At 44.0% G+C, this 17,373-nt stretch overlaps 1 protein-coding gene and 1 long non-coding RNA gene across 3 annotated transcripts in view; one reads left to right on the top strand and one right to left on the bottom strand.

The window, feature by feature from the left end:
* LOC113457443 overlaps positions 1 to 10,267 on the top strand; it is a 54,458-nt gene extending 44,191 nt beyond the window's left edge. Inside the window, exons 3-5 of the long non-coding RNA XR_003378017.1 lie at positions 7,898 to 8,326; positions 9,928 to 10,010; positions 10,192 to 10,267. This is a non-coding gene — a long non-coding RNA (uncharacterized LOC113457443). The remainder of the gene's footprint in view (positions 1 to 7,897; positions 8,327 to 9,927; positions 10,011 to 10,191) is intronic.
* Positions 1 to 17,373, bottom strand: part of Nhs (NHS actin remodeling regulator) — a 338,555-nt gene that overhangs the window by 67,499 nt on the left and 253,683 nt on the right. The window contains exon 1 of one of the 2 annotated variants that reach the window (XM_026784890.1): positions 9,793 to 10,193. The exons of the other annotated variant lie outside the window; for it this stretch is intronic. Within the exon in view, the coding sequence (XP_026640691.1) occupies positions 9,793 to 10,018 (226 nt within the window). The 5' untranslated portion in view covers positions 10,019 to 10,193. Of the gene's footprint in view, positions 1 to 9,792; positions 10,194 to 17,373 lie in introns of those variants that run through there. 2 annotated transcript variants of the gene reach the window in all.

Here is a 17,373-nt window from a genome sequence, read left to right as displayed (position 1 = left end):
CCAGCAACCACATGGTGGCTCACAACCATCTGTAATGAGATCTGGTGCCCTCCTCTGGTGTGCGGGCATACATGGAGGCAGAATGTTGTATACATAATCAATAAATAAATCTTTTAAAAAATAAAAGATATATGAAAATGCATAGGTTATGGAATAACTAAAATAATTTTGCACAAAAATGAATTTGGAGGATCTATACTACTTTACTTCAAGATTTACTATAAATCTTCGCAGGTTAAGACAATCTGGTTTTGGCAAAGGATAGACAAATGGATCAGGTGAGATCTTAATTGATAGATATAGATCAATATAGATCAATCAATGTCCAGATGCAGAACCAAACATAAGTGCATTTTGGGAAACAGCAGTAAGTCAATTGAGTGGGGGGAGGGAAGAAAACATTTTTAAGCAAGTGGTTTTAGAAAAACTAAACAGAGAAACAAAGAAAAATAAAATTTAAACCCCACACTCACTCCATATATAAGAGTTAGTGGACAATAGCATAAAAGTGAGAACCACAAAATTTCTAGAATAAAATGCCTGAGGAAATCTTTGTGGACTTAAAGGAAACAAGTTTTTCTGATAGTGTCTAGCCACAAAATAAAATATTGCTGAATTGGACTTTGTCAGATTAAAATTTTCTGCTCATTAAGAGATTATCAGGGTTCAGGATGTAACACAGCAGTAGAAAATTTGCTAATCATGCCTTTTTTTAACTTTACAGGTGCTTTGCATATATATTATGGCTTCCAGTTTTGCGGTTTTATGAGATTCCTGTGTAGGCCAATGTGTGTGTGTCTGAGTCTTTAAGGGTCCCTTGTGCTTTTTTCCTTTGGCTCTTTTTCTTCTGGTCGTTTGTTTTGCCCTGTTCTGGTTTGTTTGTTGTTTGTTTATATTTTATCCTATTTTATTATTTTTAGATGTCTTTTTGTATTCTAATGAGAGAGAGAAAGTGTGTGGGGGAAGAATGTGGATTCAGGTGGGTGGGGAAGTAAGGAGGACCTGGGAGGAGTTGGGGGGAGGAAAAAACATAATCAGAATTGAAAAAAATCTATTTTCAGTTTTAAAAAGTCTGTGCTTAAACCCCAGCATGGGGAGAAGGGAGATTGGCATCATTAAAAAAAAATTAAGTACAGCATAAAATGCTAGGAGTGCTTGTAATTCATAATATTAGCATAGAACTTTTACTTAACATATGCAAAGAACTACTGCAATTTAGTAACATCAATCAAAACGAAAAACAATTCAAGATGAGGAAAAGCCTTAACTCTACATCTCGCAAGACAAGATGCATAACTGTCTTGTAAGCACATGGCACAGGAAAAGAACTTCAATGTTATTTGTCATTAAAGAAATACAAATTAAAATCACAATGAAATTACATATGTGCTAGAATGAATCCTAACACATTTAATGTTGGTGACAATTCAGAACTAGAACACTGACAGTTTGCTGGTCTGAGCATAAAATGGTACAACCATTCTTTAAGGATTTTCACTTCCACTCATTCCTTATAAATCTAACCATGCACTTTCTCTATAGCTAAGCGATTTCACTCCTAGCTGTTGACACAAGAAAAAATTATAAATCAATGAAAAAGATTTATACAACAACATTCTTATGAATTTTATTAATAGCCTTAAACTTGAAACACCACACTTAAATGGATAAATAGATTGTGGTATGCATATATTTGGTGGGGTCAGTGGATGGGGTAGACATTGAGACAAGATTTTACAGGTTGCCTAGGTGGCCTGGAACTTTCTACACAGTCAAGGTTGGCCTCAAATTCTTTACCATTTTGCTTCAGCTTCTCTGGTGCTGGGATTTTAAGATTGTGCCACCACACCTGGCAGAACCGCGGTATATTCTTACAGCGGATTATTGCTTTGCAACTAAAAACCAAATTACCTCTATATATTGCAATGTGATTTAATTCCAAAAATACTCTCCTGAATCAAAGATGCCAGATCTTTTTTAAAAAATCATTATGGTCATTCAACTTAGGAAACTTTGAATGGGAAAATCTAATCAATGTGATAAAAGTCTCAATAACGGGGTTGGCAAAGGCAGTGAGAGACTGGAAAGGAGTGCTAAGACTCAGAGCCATAAAAATGTACTACACTTTGTTGGGGGAGGGTGTAGATAGATGTGTATATCAAATCTCATTCAGCATATAAAGTGTGCACATGACTCAAATCACATTCTTCTCTTCTCCCTTAATAATGTTAGGCTGAAAACTACTATACTGTATTATCATTTATTATTTTCACATATCATTATCCATTTTAAACTTCCTTGGGTCCCTCGGGTAGAACTTGAGGACGTTATTATTTGTTGATTGATTATCAGACAGATTACTTGTTGAATAATAATCAGACAATAAAATGGAAAAGAAAATTATTGTGTAACATCAGAATATGTCCACTGTTTCTAGTCAACCCCGTTGCAAACATGGGTCCTATTTCCAATGAAAACCAATAACCCCAAATCATCTATGTTTTATTTATAATAAAAGAAGAGGCAAGAAAATAAGGGTAAGCTTTTGCCTCCTAGATTTTTGAGGTAAGGCCATGTAATTATTACTGTATTTCTTAACTTCAGTGAGACAGACCAAGAGGCATCTGATGAATCACCTTTTCATTCATAAACCCCTGTTCATATCTTTCATCACTTTTATGCTCCTAGAAAAATAGCAGAGAAACAGTACTTGATGGGCCTGCATTATCAGATGCTATTGGAAAGGTCTGGGTAAGAGGGCTGAACCACCTATTAGTATTCGGGATGCAAACCCTTCTCTATAACCCAGAGTCATCTGTATCCTGGCAACCCTCAAAATTTCATTCTCATCGAATTGGTAGATCTTTATCAAAATATAATTATAGCCTTAATTTGAAAGATAAATTTTGATTGCCAGTGCCGTGCCCAAAGGAAGAAATAATCAGGTGGGAGAGTGCTTAGGCACAATTGTTAACCATATAATCAATGTCATGAATCACCTATTCCTAAAGTGTGCATGCGTGCGCGCGCGCGCGCACACACACACACACACACACACACACACACACACACACACACACACACTACCATCACCACCACCACCACCAACACAACTTTGGGGAAAGTTGTGAAGCATAGAATAATCAGGAGGAAGATCCTTGAGGTACCAGACTTAACCTTTGCTCATCTTCTCATGACGTCACCCAAATGCTAGTCATCTGTTCCTACATGGAAGCATTTGGTGAGGGGCTAAGCCACATTCTTTGTTTTCTATATATGCCCATAGTGGTCCAACCTTGACCAGGAAGTAGCTTACAAACTCTTGAGTCAAGTTACCTGGAAATAGGCCTGGATATAGACATTAGTATGGAGCAATCTTGCTAGGAAATGCTCTCTGGGTCCACAACTGATAAAAAAATTACTGAGTGAAAGAGGACTGGATACAAAAAGAAGTCATAACAAAAGCTTGAACTAGTGTTCCAGGAAGCATGGAAGTGTTTGGAAGTGAGATGGCTCTCCAGAGTTGTCCTAAACTCAAAGTGACCAGGCCTTTATAGACTTGTACTGCCGAGTCAGCATCTGGGAACAGGCATGATCTTGGGTGAGGTGATTTCAATGGAGGAAATTCTTAGAGAAGGACTCAGCTGTGACCCATCAGCTACCTGCATTCAGGGCTGGTGAGTAAGTGACTGAGCTCTAGGTGCTTGGGTTTCGCTGACAATAAGAAACTGGATAGTGTGTCGAAGTAGCCCTTGCACCTCCTTTGGCTAGAGTGAACCTGGAGTCTGGGGGAAATAATCTGAACTGGACCACACATGAACTGAATCATGAAAGCAGCTCTATTGCCTAAGGCAGCAAGGGCTTCCAACGTGCCTGCTAAGGCCCCTCACAATGTGTAATTTGCTCTGGAAGACCAGAAATAGACCTATCTTCTCAAACAGTTGATACACTTCAACTTTCTAAAACTGTAATTTCCTGGAGAGTTGGTACTGTTATCTCTCTCACTGCTAAAGTGGCCAAGAACCTGAGACCAGATAGGTCATGGGACCAGGCAAAAGCCTACTAGTACTATTCTGCTAAGTAAAGCAGCAATAAAATAACTCCTAATGACATATTACTATCTCCATTAATCAGCGCACTGCTCATATTTCATCAGAGGAGCCTCTTCTTGTCATTTATGGGAACTAACACAGAGACCCATGGCTGGACAATGTGCAGAATGAGCAACTTTGGAGCACTCATCTTTAAGTGGGATGTCTTCATCAAACCCTTCCCGTCAAGGCTCAGGGATCTATGTGGAAGAGGAAGAAAAACTGTGAGAGCCAACAGTAGTTGGCAACACCAAAGCCATGCCCTCCAGACACAATATGGCCGAAACATACACGAACTCAAAACCTATACAAGTTTAAACCATACCCCCCCCCCCAAATCCCAGTATGGAGAAGATAAAGTGTATAGAAAACCCAACCCCTTACCAAGAAATTTTTTGTAATCAGTACCTTCCATGAGAAGGAAAATCAATGTTTTTCAATGGAGTGTCACTGTATATATCAACCACACTCCAGAGCAGAGCCCAGGCCCAATAGGAATTGCCCAACACAAAACAGAGTCCATATTTTTATGTGCTTTTTCCCTTGTACGTATTGGGGTTTGTTTTGAATTTCACTTTTGTTTTATTGTTTTTTGTTTTTTGAGAGAGAGCACAAAAGAACATGAAGTTGGGTGGGTAGGAAGGTGGGGAGGATCTGGGAAGAGATGGGGGAGGGGAAGTAATGTGCTCAAAGTACATTGTATGAAAAAATTTAAATAATGAAAATTATATATTTCATTTATAGATGTGTGTGATTGAGTGTATACATGTGCACTCCATATGTGAGATGGCATTGGATCCCCTAGAACTGGAGTTACAATAGATTATGAGTCTCTCTATACATGGGTGCTAGCAACTAAACCCAGCTTTAGCAAGTGCTCTTAATCTCAAAGCCATCTCCCTAGGTTCCTGCTGTGTCTTTTAAGATGAATACCTTTGGGACACTATGTGAGAGGAGGCAAGAAAGCAGAAGTCACACACTTCAATTCCTGTCTTCAGGCTTCTGTGCTTCTTTAGGGTAGTTTGTGGATGGAGAAAGACCCAAGCATGTATAATAGTCTTGTTCACCGAGTAGAATGAATGGATTTTATTTTACATATTTTGCAACGTACAGTAAACTCTTCCTGAGACCTTTTGGAAACCTTGAATTTGTAAATTCAGAGGTTTCACCTCTGTAACAATCTTTTTCCATGCCCCTGGTATTTATGACCTCAATTAATTCCTTCTCCTGGACCTGGGACTTGCTTCTTTCCATTGGCAAAACTAGCCATGTGCTCAATCAGAAGACCTAGTAGCTTCTGCCTCTATATTCTTGGGGACAGAATATTAGCTGTCAGGCAAGTAATCCAGCTACCCTACAGGAGAAGTAGGTGAGGAGGGAGAATCCTGCAACTGTACAGAAAAAGGGACAGAAGCACAGTCAACTGGGCATCTTGTGGGAATCTAACTCCCAGGTGACAAGCCATCTGACTAGCCATTTGCAAGCCTATCCAGAATGGCTAGCTAAATTCATCCCCAACTGCAGAATTCAACACCAACAGATAAGCAGCTATTGTTTAAGCCAATAAAGCTTGGGGTAATTTCTCATGCTACAGTAAAAAGAACATCAAATAGTAGCAATCTCAAGGTCAAGTACCCACCTCACTACGTCCGCTCACTACCCTTCAACATCACAACAGTCTTTTCTCATTCCATGGCCACTTCTCACAAATAAACAAACTCTGGGTTCTCTTACAACAGTTACTACATACACAATGATGACTAGATAAAAATTGTTGAGAGAAAAAAGGAAAGAAGGAAAGGAGGGAGGGGAGGGGGGGATGAAGACAGGGCAGGAAGAGATGAGGAAGGGAGCACAAGGAGGGAGGAAGACAGGGATGGAGGGAAGAAGGGAAGGAGGAAAGCGAGGGAGGGAGGAAGAGAGGGAGGAAGGGAGGGAGGGAGGGAGAGAGGGAGGGAGGAAGGGAGGGAGGGAAGCAGGCAGGAGGGCAGGCAAGCCTCACTAGGCTGCCAGAGCTGGAGGCTGGGGGTGGAGCTTCTTCACTAGGTAGTTCACTACTTTGTGTTAATTTCATAGGCTTGGGGCTCAGAGCCTCAGTTCAACAATTTGCAAATGACCCCCTGCCACCCACTTTCAAGGTCACTTACTAGAACTAGGAATGTTAAACCCTGAGTATCATGGTTTATGACAATTACACACCCCGAAAGGACTGGACACGAAATGCAGCAGATCAGTGAGGACACATAGTAAAAAAAGCCAGAGAGGTCCTGCTCAGAATCGAACTTCCCATCCGCCACTCATTTACCAAAACACCTCTGGGAAGCAACTTTGTTTTCTATGCCTCCATTTCCTCACCTGTAAATAGGAGTCATAACACTTCCTACTTCCTAAGATCATTGTGAGGATTGAATGAATATATGTATAGAGCCTAGATAAATTACTCTTTGCCTAACTGTAAATGATTGTACTGTAGATATTGGGAAGAAATGCACATGGATTTTAAATCATATAGATAGCTCTTTTAGTGACTACACACGAGGAAAGGGTGCCAGCTTTCAGAAACTATATCCTATATAATTGCTCTCTTAAGAGGGCAGGGTCAGTATGGCATGGTGGAGGCAGTGCGAGCCAAGAAATGTGGATCTAGGTTCTCACTTCAGCCCTGCTTTAAATTAGCTACACGATGCAGGAAAAGTTATCTAGAATATGGAACCAACGACAGAGACTATCTAAAGAGGCTGATCCAGGTAGTCCCTCTCAGAGCCTTTTGTTTCTCCACCTTTACAAATCTCTTTGAGGTGGAAAGAGGGAAGTATAATTGCCATCAATTTTAAGATGGAGATCCGAACTGAATTTGGTCAGACTCAAAACACCAAAGCAGAGGTGGAAGGGACAAGGGGATTCCTTTATTCAAGAGAATATATCAGTCAGGCACAGACTGCACACAGACTATACTTCCCATAGCCCTGGCAGTTAGATTGGTCATGTGATTGAGCTCGGGCCAGGGACTTGGATGAGTGCTCCTGCCACAATCTCATTTTCTTCTGTTGCAGAGAACCCAGCAGGGACTCCAAGCCTCCAGAGAATGGGAAAGCCACAAGAAGGGACAAGATCAGGCTGCTTATCGCAGGAAAGCCCACAGCTGATTAGATTTTCTTTATATCAGAATGTTGTGTTATCTGTCTGAGGTTTAGGGTTTATATGTTGCCTTCCTTGAATGATATGCTTTTATGGGCCCCTAGTTAATTGCTAATCCAGGTTCTGATTTCAAGAGGAAACTGACCTACGAGCTAGAGATCACTGACATTATTTGTTACAGGTTGAGCCAAACAAATGACATGGACTTGGGAAATCTGAATTCCAACTCACAGTTTCCTAAGCTTCGACATCTAAGCCTCTTGTCTTGTAAGCAGGCCGAAAGAGGCTGCCCCCACCCTGGGTCGCTGAGTCGCATTTAATTGTCATTTGTCTTGCGTGTTTCTTTAGGGAGTTAAACATGAAAGGCGTGCTTAAGAGGAACCAGTTGTTATTTAGAGACCAGAAGGATGGATTTCTCAGGTGTCCTGTTGTCTGCCCTTATCCTTTAGATAGATCAAAACTGTTATCTTAATATTTCCCAAGGATTACGGTTGTGACCTACAGAAAATTAAGGTAAAGTTTCAAAATCAACATTCACTTTGAAAGAAAAGCGAGAAACCACCTGAGAGGTTCTGGCTCTAACCCGTAGCCAGGGCTGGGCATTCACACCTTTGCTTTTTAATCTGTTTCTTTTTTGCTGTACTTAAATGGCCATTTGTATTTTTCAGCAATTACCAGTGAAGTCTTGCAAAATAATTCCCATTATTCAACCAAATCAGGAATACAGAGTTCATTTTATTTAAAGCTGGAATTTGCCACCCTTGCAGTGAAGAAAAGTGAACGTGGGAGAAATGGAGGCTTTTGAAAATAAATAATCTAAGAGGCCCAGCAGGGTCACAAGCTCCAAGACTCCTAGAAGAGGACCTGGACTTCCTATTAGCTGCCACCATTACTGAAAATGCCTCAGCTCCTTTATGAATCCATTCCACGTGGCTCCTGCCCCAGGAGCCGAAGGCAGGCTTCCTCAGAAAAGCTGAGAACGTCTGGCACACCAGGAATGAAAGGAGTGGTACCCTGGCTACACTATGAAGCTGGCATGATTTAAGTGCTACCTGGACCCGTTGATACCCCTGTATTCAAAGCCCAACTCCTTTAAGGTGGGAGGAGTGGCCTGCTGGCTCCTGAAACACAGAGTAGGAAGCCCCATGTATAACGCTGGGTGCAACTCAGAAGGAATATAAAGCCCAAATGTCCACGAATGGAGGCAGGGAAGGAATCCCTTTCCAGGTTCCCATCCTCCAATCCTGCAGCCCAGTTGCTCTGGGTCTCCCACAGGAAAGGGATGAGGCTTGGAGGGCTGCTGCCCTTTTGCACACAGACCAGCACTCCTGTCTCCCAGCCTTGACCCCAGCCTGGAGCCTGTGTGGCTCCACTCTCAGGTTATCTGGCAGCTCAAGTTTGGCTCCCACCAGGCAACTGGGAAAGGAGACCCCAGCCCTGGAATTGTGGGGTCAAAGCAAGCCGCATCTCCAGCCGCAGGGCTATTTTTAGATGCTGTTATCTTTGCCTTGCTCACATGCAGCTGTGAAAAACAAACTGGTGACCGAGGGGCACACAACTGCAAAATAGAAAACCCATCAAACAAGAGCTTCCAAACTCAAGAGCATATCAGGCTATGACAGAACACTATTCCACAATGGCCAGGTCTACCTAGCCTTCCCCTGAGGGAGGCCAGTGGGGCTTTGCTCCTTTACTGCAAACGCAATCCTGGCTTGGTCCAGCTTTGGTTCACCAGCCGGCAAGGCTGATCAACCAGGCAGCCATACTTATGGCCACGGGTAGTGACCTCCTGGGACAGGTATTCTAAGGGAGCAGAATCGATAGGGTTAACACTGCCACAAACTGAAAAGCTCCAGCTCTCTCAGTTCTTTCCTCCAGCCCATCCTACCAGTTCCTCTGCCTTCCAGCGTCACAGCTCCATGACAGTGAAACCCTACACAGGCAAAATGTCACCCAACATTAAGTAGCAAAGCAGGAAAACAGAAGAGAACCCCAAGCGGGATCCCCTACTTCTCTCAGCGGTTAGAACACCCTCCCACAAGGCCAAGCCTCAGGGCGCTCTTCCACTCCCAGTGCCCTCAAGTCCCCATGTCCCCTTCAGGCAGCCCAAAGCCAGACACCGCAGCCTTTGCCAACCCCTCCACCCATCTGCTAAGGGTCTGGACAACAGCTTGGAAAAGTGGCGCCCCGCCCCAAAACCCGAGATGGGGGGTAAGGGGGGTGGGGAGGCAGCGGCAAACTTCAAAGCTGCAGCTGCAATATGCTTTTTAAAAAAAATAAAAATAAATGTCCCTCGAAAACCAACAAGGTTTCATTTGTCCCTCCAAGCTATGTGTGGTCCACCTTGACCGCCCGCTCACCCTCACTCAGCTCTGCCAAGGGGATCAGGCTCTCTCCGACCTCAGCTGCGGGAATTTCCTCTCCGGCTAGCGCGCGGCTGGGCTGCCGTCCATGCCTCCTCCACCCCCAAGTTCACCCACAACCCAGAGGTGCGAAAAATTAGTTTAAAAATTGTCAATTGCCTAGACCCCTTCCCCCCAAGCTGGTCCCCTCTCACACACACCCGAGTGGCCTGGGCTGCGAGTCATGGAGCATCCCGGGGGGTTGCGGTGAGGTGCTGCGCCGAGGCTAGCCTCCCCGGGTGTCCGCTCGGGCTCGGGCTCGGCCCTGGGTAAGGGGCCCGCGCATCTTTCGCCAGGTGCAGAAATCCTACCGCCCGTGCGCCCTGGGCGCGCCGCCGGGCCCCGTGCCGGTTCCCCGGGAATGCGACCGTCAGGTGAGGTAGGCATGCGTGCCGGCTCCGCAGCGAAGCAGCAGCTGGCTGGGGCGCTGGGCTGGGGATCTGCCTCTTCTCCCTCTCCCCGCAAAGGAGAGGCCTCTCGGGGGCGGGAGGGGGGCTTTCCAGCGCCTTGGTGCGTTACGACCGCATTCCCCCTTCCTTTTTTTTTTTCTTTTATCTTAGTTTCTCCTTCAGATGCAAGAAGAGAGATCGCAGGAATCCATGCCCAGTTTCAGTCTAACTCGGTCCACAGGCAGAGAGAGAATTATGAATGGATGCTGCCTTCTGATGAGGAAGTCGACTGGGGAGGTCTCTGCGCACGGCGCGCTCCATCAAAGCAGGGGCATTGGCCCCTCCACTGCTTCAATGCTGCAGGCTGAGCCACCTAATTGACCACTGGGAAATCAGGTGCCGGGAGACCTGGGCGGGACGAAGCCCCAGGTCCACGCTGGGATCGAGCTCCTGGCCCGCATAGACAGCTTCGATTTACAGTCCAGTGAATGGGGAGGACTGCGGCAGCCAAACCTCCCGGGCAGCAGGCAAGGCTGCACCAATGCTCCGCAGACAGCCGCCCGGCTCCGCGAACATCTCCCGTCTCTGCTGGGCTAGAGAGAACCTGGCTAGAAAGAATCTGTCCCCTGCTGCCAGCCGCAGTGATCTGCAGGTCTCAGCCCCCAGCCTGAAACTCGGCGACGCGCGGGAGCCGGCTTGTGCGCTTCCACGAGCTGGGGGTTGCGGAGGATCCCGGATCCGGATTTCTTGTACCTGTGCGATAGTGCGACTGCTGGGGCTGCGCGTTACCCATACCCAGAGTGGCAGCAGACTCTGCACATCACCAACAGGCTGGACCCACCGCGGTTGCTCAGCACCGCACCCCCCGTGGCTCCCCACTCACATCCCTGTCCCTAGCCTCTGGCCAGAGCAGAGGAATTGGAGACGCTAACCATGGCAAGCCCACCTTCTAAAGCAAAAGGACTGAGCTATAGCTACTAGCTATAGCATGTGCTGGCATATAACAGGGGTTGAGGGGCAGGGGAAAAATGTGACACTGCATCCCCTCCCTCCATTCATCTTGGACTCTGAAACCTCACATCTAGACACAACTCACTCTTCCCTGGCTTAAACACACTGCAAGGACAATGCCTTTGCAGCCGTGTATTAATCTCCAGGGAAGGATGATTTACTAGACCAGCTCTGAGGTTGAATCAGGATTAAAAACCATGACACTGTGTGTCCATGCCTTAGGCAGGCAGGTTCTATATATAACAAGCCAGTGTAGAAGGCAGAGTCATTTAGGGCCACTTAAAACAACGTTTATGAGATACAATCTAATATATAGCAAGGAGGAAAGCAGTGAATGAAATTATCCAAAGATGCCTTGTGGAATGGCCGATTTTGTTCATTTGTCTTGAGGCTTTTGAAACTCATTTAGGGGAAACTGGTTGACTATTTTCTGACTGGGCTGTCTATTTGTAAATGGGGAGGTTGATGCCCTGGGCAGATTTGCATGTATGAGCAACATTCTGTCCATGAGGCCTTTAACTCCTGCATAATTCACAGTTGTGGTGAGGCACACATTTTGCCAAGGTCACAAGAAATCACGGGGTATGCAGGAGCCCTGAGTAAAGAATATTTCCTAATTGGCATTACTATGAATTAATGGTTGTGGTCACATGAAGAATCACATTGAACCCAAGTTCGTCTGTGTTGGCAGCGCTCCTTCAACCCTGCTCATGCCAAAAGGCTTGGAGGGCCTCCAGCAGCCAGCAAGGGCAGGGAACCTGGCAGGAGTTCCCATGGAAGACGGTGTGTCCATGGTAAGGAAGATAAGAGAAAGAGAAGGTGTAGACACCTTCCTAGTTTAAACCCCAAAGTTTAAAGGGTGAGTAGGCAAAGGAAGAAGTGACGGAGAGGAAGAGATGAGTTCGAGAAGCAGGAAGTCAGGATGGGGATAAGCCCCACATCAGAAGCTCGGGAATGACAGAGTTGCAGGATCACAGTGTGATCAAGAATGCAGACACCATATGTCACCGCGGACAGAGGAGGGCAGACCTGGATCTGGGCAGTTTAGGGAGAGGCTGGGGAAAAGCTACCCATAGGAGGATTGGGATGGGGAGAAGAAAGGATTCTTTTCTTTAGCCCTTCTACTAGAAGGACCAGCAACAGCAGCAGAAGGAAACAACGGGTGGGGGGAGGCTCAGAAATGCTAAACACAAGCTGCCACCCAGGCTTGCTGCCTCACACTGAGGGTGAGGCTCAGTGACTCTCTATCTTTGTGGTAGCAAGCTCTCAGACCAACTTCAATAGGAGCAAGGCTCCATCACGTGTGAGCTCCAGCTTCCCAGGTATTAAGAAGAGATTTATGTAAGGGTGAACAAAATGACTGCCCTCTACAGCAATCCCGGACAAGACTGCAGGTAGCTGATGCCCAAGTCACTAATCACACAGTTCAAGCAAATGAGCTTCTTGCTCTAGGTTTTCAGGGCTGCTCCATTAGTCGGGGGGGGGGAAACCTTGACAACGAAGAGCGCAGAACTGCACATGGTGATGAAATTAGCCAATTCTTTGCTCCTTCATATTGAAATCTTCAATACTTAGGTAGTTCTTAATAGTGGTGATGGAATTACTTTGATGAAATTATTTAAATTTGAACAGGGTTTTAGCAAGTCCTACAGAGTAAAGGAAACAAATATGAGCTTTGAACTCAGACAGACAGATGTCTTTTTTTTTTAATCTTTAACCCTTTAAAAAAATAAGATTCTCAGAAAGAATCCTAGCTTCTATATCCATTAGCAAGTGTGGCTTTGGTAACATTCTTTAACATCTCTAACACGTGTAAATGAATGTAAGGATATCGAATTTAGAGAAATAAAACAAAAGTCATAAAACACAATGTGGGTGCCTGGCATATAACAGAAGGTCAGTGAAGGCAGGGAGGGTCTTCCTGTGTTTGAGGCCTTCACTCACAGTGCTCATACTGTATGTGTTGCCCCCGGGTTCCCATTATCTGTGCTGTGGTTAGGGTACCAGAAGTTTTCTATGGCTCAGTGGTTCAGGTGGAAACACTGATCAAGTATTGTGCTAGCTGCTAGAAGAGACAGAGCCGAGACCAATACCCTTTGGAGCTAGCGTTCTAAGGACTTAGTTTATATCCAAGTCCATGTGGGTGTCATGCTTATTTTTTTTTGAACGCCAAAAATACCAGGTCTCAGGAGAAAGAATTGCACATGTGTCCTCCCTTAGACTAGTAAAGATCTACAACAAATTTTATCTGGAAAGGCTCAGACAGAAAGTATTTTGGGCATTGCAAGTCATGTGGTCTCTGCTTCAACCACTCTTGTCTGCTGTGGTAGCTCAAAAGCAGCCAAAAGGAATGCATATATTCCAATAAATTGTTGTGTTGTTCACACAAACCAGGGTCTAGGTGAGATTTAGTCACGGAGTCTAGTTTTTGAATCTCTGACTGATAGTGTGGTTCAAACACAATTCTTCTTTTTCACTGGTATTGTTAATCCGAGGTGAGATATAATCCTTTCGCCAGCACGAGGTAGGAAACAGAAGAACTGACCAATGGAAAACTGGCAAAAGGGATGTGTGTCCAGGCACCGCCCATAAAACTCCTACCTTTCCCTATTATAGTTTTCTCTGCTGGCTGAACAGAGGCTCCACGGGGGCGGTGGAGCCCCAAGATGGGTACTCAAATGTCTAACCAATGACCTAGACTTAGCTAAGTGAAAAATAAGCCACTGAAATGTTAGAGATTTTATTCCCGAATTTGCCTACCTTGAGTAATTCATTTTCCTATCTCTTTAATCAGACGACAGAAAACACAATTTAATGCTTTGCTGATTACTTAGGGTCTTTATTAAGAAGGCTTATTATTGGTCTCTATGGTAACACATTTCTAAGACGCTCGTTCTTTGATATTTAGTTCTCAGCTGTCATTCCTCTCACCCTCTTCTTAGCTCCTTCCCTATAGTTGAAATCCACAGTGGGATTAGTTCACCTCTCCCTCCACTATCTATACCCTCTCCTTATGTTTACCTGGAGCTACTTTCTGGCTTCAAAATCTTTGACTACAAAATGTACCCATAGCCAGGTGACATCTGCCTACTAAGAAACTAATCGTCTGAGCAAGAACCTTCAGGATGAAATGCACGGGCTCACGGACAACTCTTTACAGCCTTGAAAAACTTCCCTCTCAGGAAGCTTTTGCTTATTTCCAGGCTTAGGCCTGTGTTCCAGAAAGCTAAAGTCATTGGAAGCTCAGTAGCTCCGAGAAGAACAAGCAATTCTGTACTGTCCACTCTATGCTTTTTCCAAGCTTTATTTCTTCTCCCAGCTATGTTTGGGGATTCTATAGCACAGGCTCAATCAACTTCTATCCCTTAACATTCACGGAATATCCATCTTGAAAATTCACCATTTTTGCTTAATTGAGTATTTCATTAGTGCCAACAGATCATAGTTGGAACTTACTTTGTAGGAGCTGAGAAAATGGATTGTAAAATGCTACATAATTTTACCTAGTTCTAGAGGTGGTATATAATCCTCGTACTTACAGAGAATTGACCAAGAAAATTCAGCCATGTGTTAGGCCTGGAGTCTGAGTAATATTGAAGTGTGAGAATATGGTCTTCTCCCAGCATGAAATGGAAAGCTGAAGAGGAATCAGCGAGGACCAAGGAGAGAGAGAGAGGAGAGAAGGCCAAGGGACAGTCTAGTTTTCAGGGTTAGGTTATTGTTGAAAGAAAAGGTATGATCCAATTTAAAGATCCTCTGCTTTTTCCCCTAAAAAAAAAATACAAAGAAGGGTAGAGATCATCTACCAGTTTTTCTCTAAGTCTTTTCTTCTGACTATTATTCCATGAGACCTGGAGACCAAAACACTTTCCAAAGTAATTCCCAATTAGCAGTATTTATTCATTCTTCACATTTCTGCTTAGCATTTGTAATTGACAACTATGCCCATAAACATCAGTGTTTGTAAAGGCAGAAACATGTTCATATCTGGGAAAACATTTTATCCCCAGCTGCCTTTGTTAGTGACCACAGGGATCCCAATTCCAGTGCATTCACCTGCTCTTCGGGTTTGCCTAGAGCTACTTCTTAGCCTTATTCTCTTTGGCTCTAAAATGTGCTAAGACCCAAAGTGGAGACTCAGTGTTACCTCCTAGGCTTATTTCCCTGGAGCTATCCAATGTCTCCTCCATCGATATGGATGTAGCTACATTTTACTTCTCATCTATTCTAGTAGCAGCCATTAGAACTGCTGCTAGCCTACTCCTGTTCACAAGACATCACCAAAATATAAAGATTCATAAAGGATTATACAACAACCAATGTTTTCTTCTGTGTTTCAGAGCAGGGATTGAACCCTAGGCCTCACACACGCTAGTCAAGTGCTCTATCACTCATCTTTCTCCTCAGCCCTTATCACAACAAATGCAAATTCATTTCAGAGCACCAATACCTAAGTTAGTATCTATACGGCTGCCTGGATAGATTTTCTCTCTCCAGATTCTCCAAACCATCTGGCATAAACTACTGGATTGTGACCTGTTAAAATAAGTAACAGCTGTGATAATCCCTCTGGATTTATAGCAAGCTATAAAACTTTGCATATAGTAGTAATGCATATAATATAATAAATAAAACCATTACCATTCTGTGTTGTTTTGGTGGGAATTATGATGATGTAGCCAAAATGGAACCCTATGGACTGCATCTGAGCAGAAGTATTAAGCAGAGGTTTTGTTCAACCTGGCTTCCTTTAGCCCCAGAAGACTAAACTTGCTACTTGGAACTCCTGGTTATTTTCAAAAAACCTTATCCAACTGCAAACGCAATGCACTCTTTCTGAAAGAACGTGATTACAGAGGCTTTCCCCAACTCCTATTATTTCAAAGGATTTTTATGACAGTGGGTTCCCCAGATATCCCATAGTATATCTATTCAGAGCATAAAGAAATAAAAGCTAAGCCCAATTTAAAACTATAAAATAATTTATGGCACAAAATCTAAGGTTTGGGGTTTTTGTTTGTTTGTTTGTAAGTGTTAGCTGTAAGTTATGTTTGCAAACACTGCCAAGATTCCAGGTTAAAAATATTTTTATCAAAGTCATCTCTCAAATATAAGTAACACATGGGTAAAAAGACAGGCTGGTGTCTGGCAGGGAAAGGAACAAATTTGCTTTGATTCCAACAAAAGACAGTTACCATGCCCACTGCACGTGGATTTCACAAATGTAAGGAGACAAAGGAAGCAATGGCATGATTGACATGAGATGGCTCTTTACTAGGTTCTGGATATTACACCACAATCCCATTTAGTCCTCCCAACAGTGCTATGCCTTAATAATTATCATTCCTGTTTCATGGTAGAGGAAATTGATGCCCAAAGAGTTTAAGTCACTTGCCCACGGGCATCTAGACAAGGTGGCAATATAGAGTGTGAAACTCAGTTCTATGTGATTCCCAAGTGCATATTCTTTTCCCTTTACTTCACCTTTTTGGATAGCTCTGCATCTGCTATGACCCATGAAAATTTCATGGGCAGTGGTCCATTGTTATGGCCATGAGAAAGGTCCACATCGTTCTTTCCTATTTGAATGTAGGCAGGAGATTCGTTATTATCTGAAGAACTTGGGAGTCATCTTGATTTACATGTATAAAAACTTGCAGACAAATTACTTGGTTATTATGGTAGATTTCAGAAATGGCCGTGGTACTTTTTAGTTCTTCCCATCAACAGTCTATTTCTGAGCAGTTTTATTTGACCAATAGAAATGATGTTGCACACATTCTGACCCTGGACCATGAAAGCCTTAGAATTTCTGCTAACTGTACTTGCTGCATCACTACAAAGGATTCAGGGTGCCGGGCGATGGTGGTGCACGCCTTTAATCCCAGCACTCAGGAGGCAGAGGCAGGCGGATCTCTGTGAGTTCGAGACCAGCCTGGTCTACAGAGCTAGTTCCAGGACTGGCTCAAAGCTACAGAGAAACCTTGTCTCGAAAAACAAAACAAAACAAAACAAAAAACCCAAAAAACAAAAGATTCAGGGCAAACCTTCTGGGTGATGAGACATGTAAGGCCCAGCACACTCACACACACACACACACACACACACACACACACACACACACACACGTCTTGGATCACAGCCTGCTATCAACTAAGCAAGTGTAGGAGTCCACCCTAGGTCTCAAACCTTAGCTGACCAACTCCAGTTGCTTAGGCATGTGCTATAGAGTTTGAGCCAAGCCACCCCTAAGCAGAAAACCTACCTGTCAGGTTGCAAAGAAACTCAGAACAAATGGCTAACTGGGGTGCGTATTTAGCATACCAAAGTGTCTGCTTGGCC

This window comes from Microtus ochrogaster, chromosome X, assembly GCF_000317375.1.
Source record: "Microtus ochrogaster isolate Prairie Vole_2 chromosome X, MicOch1.0, whole genome shotgun sequence".
Lineage (NCBI taxonomy): Eukaryota > Metazoa > Chordata > Mammalia > Rodentia > Cricetidae > Microtus > Microtus ochrogaster.
This window is presented reverse-complemented; position numbering and strand designations above follow the sequence as displayed.